The 11,973-nt window shown below is 38.7% G+C and overlaps 2 protein-coding genes across 3 annotated transcripts; both read left to right on the top strand.

The window, feature by feature from the left end:
- Positions 1 to 2,059: 2,059 nt before the first annotated feature.
- On the top strand, positions 2,060 to 5,742 carry LOC106362448. Its single transcript, XM_013802348.3, has 9 exons — positions 2,060 to 2,488; positions 2,660 to 3,448; positions 3,528 to 3,734; positions 3,815 to 3,904; positions 3,982 to 4,089; positions 4,170 to 4,403; positions 4,491 to 4,841; positions 4,920 to 5,231; positions 5,306 to 5,742. Exons 2-9 carry the CDS (start codon positions 2,672 to 2,674, stop codon positions 5,591 to 5,593), a joined length of 2,367 nt encoding a protein of 788 aa, XP_013657802.1. The 5' UTR covers positions 2,060 to 2,488; positions 2,660 to 2,671; the 3' UTR covers positions 5,594 to 5,742.
- A 240-nt stretch (positions 5,743 to 5,982) lies between these two features.
- Positions 5,983 to 10,260, top strand: LOC106407233. Of its 2 annotated transcripts, XM_048776327.1 has the most exons (7): positions 5,983 to 6,481; positions 6,573 to 8,199; positions 8,283 to 8,553; positions 8,659 to 8,908; positions 9,011 to 9,298; positions 9,374 to 9,479; positions 9,549 to 10,260. In XM_048776327.1, the coding sequence occupies exons 1-7, from the start codon at positions 6,453 to 6,455 to the stop codon at positions 10,158 to 10,160; spliced, it is 3,183 nt and encodes a 1,060-aa protein (XP_048632284.1). In that variant the 5' UTR covers positions 5,983 to 6,452; the 3' UTR covers positions 10,161 to 10,260. The 2 variants fall into 2 exon arrangements, with proteins under 2 accessions (XP_048632284.1, XP_013703519.1); XM_013848065.3 differs by having other exon boundaries at positions 8,283 to 8,908.
- The last annotated feature ends 1,713 nt before the right edge of the window (positions 10,261 to 11,973 follow it).

The raw sequence follows: 11,973 nt of genomic DNA, 5'->3' as shown, positions 1-11,973 counted from the left end.
TGGGATGAAGAAGTTATCCCACTTTCAAATCAGGTGATTCCAGTTTCCCAGTTTGGGAATAGCACAGCTTCTTCGTCGTTCCAATCAAACCAGGATGAATCACTTTGTGAGAAGCTTGATTTGGATACATAAAGTGGTGGAGAATCACCAGGAAGTTGAATAAATCTCATAGGAGTTGGCAAGAAGAAGTTATCCCACTTTCAAATCAGGTGATTCCAGTTTCCCAGTTTGGGAATAGCACAGCTTCTTCGTCGTTCCAATCAAACCAGGATGAATCACTTTGTGAGAAGCTTGATTTGGATACATAAAGTGGTGGAGAATCACCAGGAAGTTGAATAAATCTCATAGGAGTTGGCAAGAAGAAGTTATCCCACTTTCAAATCAGGTGATTCCAGTTTCCCAGTTTGGGAATAGGACAGCTTCTTCGTCGTTCCAATCAAACCAGGATGAATCACTTTGTGAGAAGCTTGATTTGGATACATAAAGTGGTGGAGAATCACCAGGAAGTTGAATAAATCTCATAGGAGTTGGCAAGAAGAAGTTATCCCACTTTCAAATCAGGTGATTCCAGTTTCCCAGTTTGGGAATAGCACAGCTTCTTCGTCGTTCCAATCAAACCAGGATGAATCACTTTGTGAGAAGCTTGATTTGGATACATAAAGTGGTGGAGAATCACCAGGAAGTTGAATAAATCTCATAGGAGTTGGCAAGAAGAAGTTATCCCACTTTCAAATCAGGTGATTCCAGTTTCCCAGTTTGGGAATAGCACAGCTTCTTCGTCGTTCCAATCAAACCAGGATGAATCACTTTGTGAGAAGCTTGATTTGGATACATAAAGTGGTGGAGAATCACCAGGAAGTTGAATAAATCTCATAGGAGTTGGCAAGAAGAAGTTATCCCACTTTCAAATCAGGTGATTCCAGTTTCCCAGTTTGGGAATAGCACAGCTTCTTCGTCGTTCCAATCAAACCAGGATGAATCACTTTGTGAGAAGCTTGATTTGGATACATAAAGTGGTGGAGAATCACCAGGAAGTTGAATAAATCTCATAGGAGTTGGGATGAAGAAGTTATCCCACTTTCAAATCAGGTGATTCCAGTTTCCCAGTTTGGGAATAGACAGCTTCTTCGTCGTTCCAATCAAACCAGGATGAATCACTTTGTGAGAAGCTTGATTTGGATACATAAAGTGGTGGAGAATCACCAGGAAGTTGAATAAATCTCATAGGAGTTGGCAAGAAGAAGTTATCCCACTTTCAAATCAGGTGATTCCAGTTTCCCAGTTTGGGAATATGACAGCTTCTTCGTCGTTTCAATCAAACCAGGATGAATCACTTTGTGAGAAGCTTGATTTGGATACATAAAGTGGTGGAGAATCACCAGGAAGTTGAATAAATCTCATAGGAGTTGGCAAGAAGAAGTTATCCCACTTTCAAATCAGGTGATTCCAGTTTCCCAGTTTGGGAATAGCACAGCTTCTTCGTTGTTCCAATCAAACCAGGATGAATCACTTTGTGAGAAGCTTGATTTGGATACATAAAGTGGTGGAGAATCACCAGGAAGTTGAATAAATCTCATAGGAGTTGGCAAGAAGAAGTTATCCCACTTTCAAATCAGGTGATTCCATGTTTCCCAGTTTGGGAATAGCACAGCTTCTTCGTTGTTCCAATCAAACCAGGATGAATCTCTTTGTGAGAAGCTTGATTTGGATACATAAAGTGGTGGAGAATCACCAGGAAGTTGAATAAATCTCATAGGAGTTGGCAAGAAGAAGTTATCCCACTTTCAAATTAGGTGATTCTAGTTTCCCAGTTTGGGAATAGCACAGCTTATTCGTCGTTCCAATCAAACCAGGATGAATCACTCTGTGAGAAGCTTGATTTGGATACATAAAGTGGTGGAGAATCACCAGGAAGTTGAATAAATCTCATAGGAGTTGGGATGAAGAAGATATCCCACTTTCAAATCAGGTGATTCCAGTTTCCCAGTTTGGGAATAGCACAGCTTCTTCGTCGTTCCAATCAAACCAGGATGAATCACTTTGTGAGAAGCTTTCACTACAGGAAATAAGGGTTTTAATAGCAATGTAATATAGCGGAAAAGAAGTTTGTGCTATTGTATGTTTGTGGCTAGAAATATAATAGCGTTTCTTTAAGTAAAAAGCTATTATATCTGGAGCGGCAAAATGAAATTTGCAAGCGCGCATGTTTTTGGGATTTTGATCTTTAGATTATAGCACTGAGAAAGAATAATCGTTATGGTATCCTCGACCGCTTATTTTTTTATTAAAACCCGCGAATGATAAATTTTGTGGGAAATATATCTTTGACCAAAGCAAAGAATATTTAGTACTTTTTCATTAAAACAAAAGAATATCGTCTCTGCATTTTCTCTCCCAAAGTGTTCTTCGTGAGACCCCTTCGGAATCATCGATCTCTGTCTTCTTTGTCTTCATCGATCTCTGTCTTCTTTGTCTTCTTCGATCTCAGGTTTGTCTTCTTTGATCTCTGTCTTCTTTAACTTGCATGCATCATGATAATAATCGATTGCTTATTATCTCAATAGATATGTATCGATCGTCTTCCATTTTTACAATCTACAATCATGAAAATTAATCGATTGCTTATTATCTCAATAGATCTCAAAAATGATTTTTTTAGGAACAAATTAACATGGGGCCGAAGACACGAGGAGGAATGGTTAGAAGAAGCAGACGTTCCCAAGGTCTGGAAGCAGAAACAGAGTTCATTGAGATAACCAGAAAGAGTACGAAAATGCGTAAGTTAAATAAGGGAAAAGAAGTTGCTATTGAAGAAGAAAACATTGAGATAAGGCAAGAAAGTGCTGACGAAGTCCCGACAAAGGTTTCTGAAGATGTTAATGAGGCGGATGGTGATGGTGATGGTGATGATCCACATGTGGAAATTGAAGTTGAGAATGTCATTGCTGAAGAACAGTCTCAGTCTGAGAATGGAGTTACTGAAGAACCTTCTCAGCCGAGAGAAGCTGACATGGAAGCTGAAAATGGAGTTACTCAAGAACCTTCTCAGCCGAGAGAAGCTGACATGGAACCTGAGAATGGATTTACTCAAGAACCTTCTCAGTCGAGAGAAGCTGACATGGAACCTGAGAATGGAGTTACTCAAGAACCTTCTCAGCCGAGAGAAGCTGACATTGAAACTGAGAATGGCATTTCAGGAGCAGAAGCATCGCCATCTGATGGAAAACAAAAGAAGAAAAGAGGACCCACAAAGATGCGTAAAGTGGCCAAGGATCATCAAGAGAAGGTTTCTGTGTCATTCACTGAGCTTGGCGAACATGTAGGTCCTGGATCAGTGACACTTTCATCGTTCCTTGGACCCCTTGTACGCGAACATGTGACTGTACTTCTTGATGATTGGAGGAATCTTGATAAGCAGACAAAGGACACATTATGGGAGGAAATTCAGGTATATATATGCCCTTAAGTCTATTGTATAATGTCTTTGTAAGGATTATAATGTGTGGCATTTGCATACATTACTGCAGGCGAGGTTTGATTTGAAAGAAGAGTGGCAAAAAGATTCAGTCTTCAAACAGATGGGCTGTTTGTGGAGATCTGGAAAGTCAAGGCTTGTATCACAACTGCGAAATGCAAAAAGCTCCACAGAGAGAGCAGCACTGAAACCAAGCAACATTCGATCTGTTCAGGTTTGGAGCGCTTGGGTTAAGAGTAGGACTTCGTCTGTGTTCAAGGTGAAATATACAGAGCATTTGGTTTTTAAGTGTTTACTTCGGAGATTTGATTGATCAAATTTGATTTAATAATATTGTAGGCAAAGAGTGAAAAGTACAGAGCACTAAGGAGAGCTCAGATTCCTCACACCACTAGTCGTAGAGGAATGAATCGTCTAGCTTGTGAAATGGTAAGTAACAGTATGTAATTATATTATATCTGAAGATAGAACAAACTGATAAGTAAAACAATATATCACTCTTGTAGAAAAAAAAGAGTGAAGACCCTAAGAAGATTAGCCGGAGCAAGGTCTGGATAGCAGGACACACTCACTCTGATGGTAGACCTGTTAGACCTGAGTTTGCTGAAACCATTGTAAGGTTTCATTGTCTGATTAATTAAGTTACTCTTTTTGGTATTGAAAAGGACCATAACTTATATTGTGTTTGTCTCAGGAAAAAATAATTTCACTTGATAGTCAAATGGACTCCACATCCAGTGTTAATATAAAAGAAGATGCTGTTAGTCAAGTGTTGGGAGTAGACAAACCTGGACGAGTCAGAGGGTTGGGAAGAGGGATTACTGCTACGAAACTAGCATTCTTGTCAGCTAGAGACTCCAAACTTGCCGACTTGGAAAGCGAGATTAAAGACTTGAAGATTCTGGTCCGTGACTTAGCTGGAAATAAGGTGAATTTTCTTTAGTTTTAACTGGTTATATAATGTAGAATTTCCTTGATTGATATAAAATCAATGATTCATTTTATGTTTTTACAGAAAAACAATGATGATTGTGTTTCTCCATCTGAGGCTAGTTATGTATACAAAGAAGGAACTAGAGTTCAACTACTTGATTGGTGTGAGTCAAAAGATGTTGTTGTCGCTGAAGGAGAATTCTGCTCTGCTGAAGGTACATACAAGATTGGTCGTATTCCGATTGGTCCTAACGCCGCGGCGGTTGTTGTAAAGTCGGTATCAAACCCGAAGGCATCTGTTTGGAGGCCAACTACGGATGTGCGTAATCTTCAGGAAGCAGCGGGATGCAAAATTCCATGGCCAATTGATAAACTGATACTAGATAGTGCATCGAACAACCATCCAGTTTCCTCGGATGTGTTAAGATCAAAGGTCATTCCATTAGCACGTATACTTACGTTTGTATTATAAAATTCAACATGATACTAACCATATGCATTGTCAATATAGAATACTACCGTAGATGATCTTGAAAGGTGCAAGATCTACGATTGGGTTAAGGGCGTCGAGGTAATCGCTGAAGGTTTTATGGGTTCGACTGACCCATATGAGATGGTGAACAATGTTCCTTTGGGTCCGAATGCTGTAGTTATGAGAGTTGCTAAGGTGATTAATGGGAAAGCTTTTCTATGGAGGCCAACAAGTGACATGACAACAATGAGTGATGCTGTTAATGAAAAGATCGCATGGCCGCTCCATAATGTATCAGTAATTAAAGTTCCTGAAGATGAAGGGGAAGCTAGTGTCAGAAGGCCTTCATTGGTAAATTTACAAACTTCTCTCTTTTACAAACTTATTTAGATGTAGTTGGTGTGATGTATTTGTTGTGCTTGTAGAGTCCAAGTGGCAGCACTAGTTCCACCCGTTCAGGTGGTAAAAAGAAGTGCATCTTGTTGGACCACAACAACTCAGGACGGAAAGTCGCAGAAGGCAGAGTAAGTAGTACTGATCCATTGTGTTTAGTCCATCACGTCCCGTTAGGTCCCAATGCAAGTCGGGTCTGGGTTGAAGTGGCCTTGATTGAAGATGCATCTCTATGGAGACCAAACTCTTTTCTGGAAGACATATCAGATGCTGTGGGCAGCACAGTGGCTTGGCCAAATGATAAGATTCTGTATGTTTAAATGTACTCGATCGAGTATTCTCAAAGACATATTTATGGATCGGAGTATGCTTGTTTTGTTTTAAGACATATTTTGCTTGTTTGGTTGTAAGACATATTTTGTTTGGTTGTTAAGACATATTTCTAATAAGATTATGTAGGCTTGGCATATATATAAATTATAAAAATAAGTGGTCCTTTAAAATTTTTAAAAAATAAGTGTTTCAAAATAATTTATACAATTTAAGTGTTCCATTAAAATTTTTACAAATAAATTGTTCATAAAAATTTATACAATTTAGATTTTAGGGTTTATTTAGGGATTCAACCCTATTGTAACAAATTTATACCCTATCATCATATAGGGATTCAAATTTAGGGATTCAACCCTATTGTAACAAATTTATACAATTTAGATGAAACAAATTTAGATTTTAGGGTTTATTTAGGGATTCAACCCTATATAACACATAAGGATTCAACCCTATCATCATCTATTCTCCATATAGAGAAATCATTTTATACTTATTTCAAACATATAATATTTTTGTTAAAAAAAATTAATAATAAAATTTATTAAAATTTAAATTTTGTTTATAACATAATTTCCCATCATTTTCATGCATTTTTCGTAATTTAAAAATAAATTAATATAGAATTGTACATAAACCAATAAGAAGGAATGGTGGGGATAGATGACGTGCCTTCATAGAAGCCGTAGGATCTGATTTTTTAATCTTTCAATCTCCGTCTTTCCATCGGAGATCTGTTCATTCTCCTTCTGCGATTACTCAAATCTAGGTTTAGTTCCTTTTGCTGACGCCTCCTTTTCGAAAATCGAAGGTTTCAGTCGATTTCCCTCGAAGTTATATTGTTCTGATATGGAAAAAGCATGGGTTTGGCTTCCAAGGTAGTAATCTTTTCGACATTTTAATTCATGACGAATTCTTCTTCTGTTCCAAATTTTTTGTTCTGATTCTGTTCCTTATATATATATATAGGGCTAGCCTCGAATATTTCGAAGGAGCAACAGGCTTTGTTACTGCATCAGCGAGGAGGTTAGGAGATCCGACAGAAATATTATGTCCCTGTACTCACTGCAGAAACCTTTCCCATCAAGTTTTAGACAAAGTAACGGAGCATCTTGTGATTAGGGGTATGGATAAGAAGTATATGAGGAGTTCTTGTTGGAGTCTTCATGGTGAGAGAAGGTCTGATATGAATGATAGTGTCCCTCAATCAGAAACAGAGGCTTATGGTTTGCTAAGGACGGCTTATTTTGATAGTGGTGAACCTGATGAACCGCCTTCTGATGACACTGGAGGAGAGCCTGTACATGGTGAACCTGATGAAGACTCGGAGTTTAGGAAGAAGTTGAGAGATGCTGAAACTCCATTGTACTTGACATGTAGCAAGCACACCAAAGTTTCTGCGATCATGGCCCTTTACCGCATCAAAGTAAAGAGTGGAATGTCAGAGGCTTACTTTGATCAGCTACTGTCGGCATTACATGACATGCTACCAGAAGGTAATGTACTACCAAAGTCGACTGATTCGATTAAGAAGTTCTTGAAGATTTTTGGGTTTGGCTACGAAATGATTCATGCGTGCAAGAACGATTGTATTCTCTATAGGAAGCAATATGAGGAGTTGGAAACCTGCCCAAGATGTAGTGCTTCTAGATGGGAAATTGATAAGCACAGTAATGAAGAAAAGAAAGGAATTCCTGCAAAGGTCCTACGGTATTTTCCGATCAAAGACAGATTCAAGAGGATGTTTAGATCAGCAAGGATGGCTGAGGATTTGCGATGGCATGCCAACAATGCCACTGAAGATGGTATAATGCGACATCCTGTTGACTCGTTATCTTGGGCTCAAGTGAATAATAAGTGGCCAGAGTTTGCTAGTGAAGCAAGAAACCTTCGACTCGGCCTGTCAACAGATGGTATGAACCCTTTCTCTATCCAGAACACAAAGTATAGTACTTGGCCAGTGTTGTTAGTCAATTACAACTTGCCACCAACTCTGTGTATGAAGGCTGAGAACGTCATGTTGACTATGTTGATCCCTGGACCGACGGCTCCGAGCAACAACATTGATGTTTATCTAGAGCCACTGGTTGAAGACTTACAAGAATTGTGGAGTGAGGGGATTCAGGTATACGACTCATTCCTGAAAGAGAAGTTCACACTAAAAGCTATGTTGTTGTGGACTATAAGCGACTACCCGGCTCTAGGTAGTTTGGCAGGTTGTAAAGTTAAAGGGAAACAAGCATGCAATGTTTGTGGAAAGGATACACCAAATAGGTGGCTCAAGTTTAGTCGCAAGTATGTGTATTTGGGGAATAGGAAGCGACTAAGCCCTGGACATCACTACAGACGCAGGAAAGGATGGTTTGATAATACAGTGGAGAAGGGGACTGCAAACAGGATTCAAACCGGTGCAGAAATATTTGCAACACTAAAGAACTTCAGGAATGACTTTGGAAGATCTTTAGCAAAGAAAAAAAAAAGGAAGAGAAATGTTGTCTCAGAAGATGAGGTGGCTGAAGACGAAGAAAATGATGAAACGAGTGATCAATGGAGGTGGAAGAAACGATCAATATTCTTCGATTTACCGTACTGGAAGGTATTATAGCTATTGTTAGACTGAGATACGATTGTCACATTTTGTTTATCCATTAACTGATCATTCTGTTTTCAATGTGTTAGGATTTGCCGGTGCGTCACAACATCGACGTCATGCACGTGGAAAAGAACTTGTCTGATGCATTATTATCAACGCTGATGCAGAGTGCTAAGTCAAAAGATGGCCTCAAAGCGAGACAGGACTTAGAAGATATTGGAATCCGGAAAAACTTGCACACACAGGTACGGGGAAAGAGATTCTACTTGCCTCCAGCAACTTATTGGCTCAGTAAGGAAGAGAAAAAGATATTTTGTCAAAGGTTGTCTGCGTTTAGAGGCCCTGACGGCTACTGCGGTAATATTGCAAATGTTGTTTCAATTAACCCTCCTATGATTGGAAGTCTTAAATCCCATGATCATCATGTACTAATCCAAAATCTGTTACCTGCTGCGTTACGAGGGTTGCTTCCAAGAGGACCAAGAGTGGCAGTAACTCGAGTATGTAACTACTTCAACAGATTGTGTCAGCGTGCTATTGACGCGGAGAAGCTGATAACTTTGGAAAATGAGTTTGTGGAGACAATGTGCCAACTCGAGCGGTTCTTTCCTCCATCGCTCTTCGATATCATGTTCCACCTTCCTTTACACCTAGCAAGAGAGGCACGTTTGGGAGGTCCTGTGCACTTTCGTTGGATGTATCCGTTTGAGAGGTTTGTTTTCATTTTGTTCGCGTAATGTAAATTGTTTATATCCTGAACTGTTTTTCCGATCAACTGAGGTTTGTAACTATTGCTATATTGTTTGAGCTGTAGATACATGAAAACACTCAAGGCATATGTAAAGAATTTTGCTAGGCCAGAAGCATGTATGGCTGAGGGGTACTTAGCTGGAGAATGCATAGCCTTTTGTTTAGAGTTCCTAAAGAATTCTGTACCCGTTGAAGAAGTACTTAACCGTAATGAAGATATTCAGTCTGATGGAATGGTTCTTGAAGGTCGACCACTGCAAAAGGGAACAGAGCTTATTCTTTCAGAGAAAGATAGAGACATAGCACATCGATATGTTTTGATGAATATGGCTATTATGGATCCCTATGTTGAGTAAGTTCTACTGTCCCTCTCAAATTCAGATTTTTTTATCAGTCTGATAACTCTCTACTTTGTTATGAGAACCAGGAAGCACTTACAAGAACTGCAAGATAATGATGTTCGATTAGCAACAAATGAAACTTTGTTATGGAAGCATCACACCCAACAATTTGCTGAATGGGTGAAGAATAAGGTTTGTACAACTTCACTATCTGTTCACTTTTCTATTCACATAGCTCACACAGTTTTACATCCTTGTTAGATACCTTCTAACTCAAAGGAGCATTCTACGAAGCTGAGGTGGTTGGCCTTTGGACCAAGGTTTACTGCTCATACCAATAAAGGTTTTGTCATTAACGGGAACCGATTTCACATACAATCCGTTAAGCGAAAGACTCAGAATAGTGGAGTCACTTACGAAGCTTTCAGCATGTGTAGATCTTCTGCAAGAGATACAAGACATACAGCCGATATGGTCACATATTATGGAGTGATAACAGAGATCATTCTTCTCGATTACCACATGTTCAGCGTTCCTTTATTCAAGTGTAATTGGGCGAACAGAGGCTACGGTGTTAAGGAAGAAGATGGTTTCACCCTTGTCAATCTTCATGTCAACCAAACGCCATATTTACAAGATCCATACATTCTACCATCACAAGCAAAACAGGTATTTTACTCTAGAGAAGATGAAGAATCGCCTTGGTATGTTGTTATGAGAGCACCACCGAGAGGATATCATGAACTCGAGACAGAGGAAGACGTTGTCGGAGCACCATTACTCGCACAGGAATTTGATGATACAGAGCAATTGTCTGATGATGAAAGTTTTTGTGTTAGAGATGATTGTGATGGAATTATAGTTGCTGATTGATTTTTTTTGCATGGAAAATTTGTGAGAATTGAATATATTTTTTATTTTCGAATATTTTAATTTTCTTCGAATTTTAATTAGAATTAATTTTTATTTTACATTTTTTGATTCTCTATTATTTTAAAAATCAAAATATTAAATAAAATTTGTTATAAACAAAATGAAACAATTGCATATAAAAAAATGCAATGAAATGTTCAAATATTGCTATTGATAGAAGACGACAATAGTAATTACAAATCGCTATATTTAATTTTAAAAAATGCTATAGTTAAAAAGTTATAATATCATTTTGGCGACGCTATAATACAAATTTACAATTGCATAACAAGAACCGCTATTAATAATAAAATATCAATAGCACAACAAAAATCCGCTATGAAATGTACGAGACCTATTATCGCGGGCGATATTGGAGCGCTTTCTACAACGCTATGGTAGCGTCTTATAGCGCTTTAGCGGTGCCATCAAAACCCTTATTTCCTGTAGTGTTTATTTGGATACATAAAGTGGTGGAGAATCACCAGGAATTTGAATAAATCTCATAGGAGTTGGGATGAAGAAGTTATCCCACTTTCAAATCAGGTGCTTCCAGTTTCCCAGTTTGGGAATTGGATAGCTTTTCGTTCCATTCAAACCAGGATGAATCACTTTGTGAGAAGCTTTATTTGGATATACATAATGTGGTGAAGAATCACCAGGAAGTTGAATAAATCTCATAGGAGTTAGCAAGAAGAAGTTATCCCACTTTAAAATCAGGTGATTCCAGTTTCCCAGTTTGAGAATAGGACAGCTTCTTCGTCGTTTCAATCAAACCTGTATGAATCACTTTGTGCGAAGCTTGATTTTGGATACATAAAGTTGTGGAAAATCACCAGGAAGTTGAATAAATCTCATAGGAATTGGCAAGAAGAAGTTATCCCACTTTCAAATCCGGTGATTCCAGTTTCCCAGTTTGGGAATAGCACAGCTTCTTCGTCGTTCCAATCAAACCAGGATAAATCACTTTGTGAGAAGCTTGATTTGTATACATAAAGTGGTGGAGAATCACCAGGAAGTTGAATAAATCTCATAGGAGTTGGGATGAAGAAGTTATCCCACTTTCAAATCAGGTGCTTCCTGTTTCCCAGTTTGGGAATAGCACAGCTTCTTCGTCGTTCCAATCAAACCAGGATGAATCACTCTGTGAGAAGCTTGATTTGGATACATAAAGTGGTGGAGAATCACCAGGAAGTTGAATAAATCTCAAAGTAGTTGGCTAGAAGAAGTTATCCCACTTTCAAATCAGGTGATTCCAGTTTCCCAGTTTGGGAATAGCACAGCTTCTTCGTCGTTCCAATCAAACCAGGATGAACCACTTTGTGAGAAGCTTGATTTGTATACATAAAGTGGTGGAGAATCACCAGGAAGTTGAATAAATCTCATAGGATTTGGGATGAAGAAGATATCCCACTTTCAAACAGGTGATTCCAGTTTCCCAGTTTGGGAATAGCACAGCTTCTTCCTCGTCCCAATCAAACCAGGATGAATCACTTTGTGAGAAGCTTGATTTGGATACATAAAGTGGTGGAGAATCACCAGGAAGTTTAATAAATCTCATAGGAGTTGGCTAGAAGAAGTTATCCCACTTTCAAATCAGGTGATTCCAGTTTCCCAGTTTGGGAATAGCACAGCTTCTTCGTCGTTCCAATCAAACCAGGATGAATCACTTTGTGAGAAGCTTGATTTGGATACATAAAGTGGTGGAGAATCACTAGGAAGTTGAATAAATCTCATAGGAGGTTGGATGAAGAAGATATCCCACTTTCAAATC

This window comes from Brassica napus, chromosome A1 (genome assembly GCF_020379485.1).
Source record: "Brassica napus cultivar Da-Ae chromosome A1, Da-Ae, whole genome shotgun sequence".
NCBI classification, from domain to species: domain Eukaryota; kingdom Viridiplantae; phylum Streptophyta; class Magnoliopsida; order Brassicales; family Brassicaceae; genus Brassica; species Brassica napus.
This window is presented reverse-complemented; position numbering and strand designations above follow the sequence as displayed.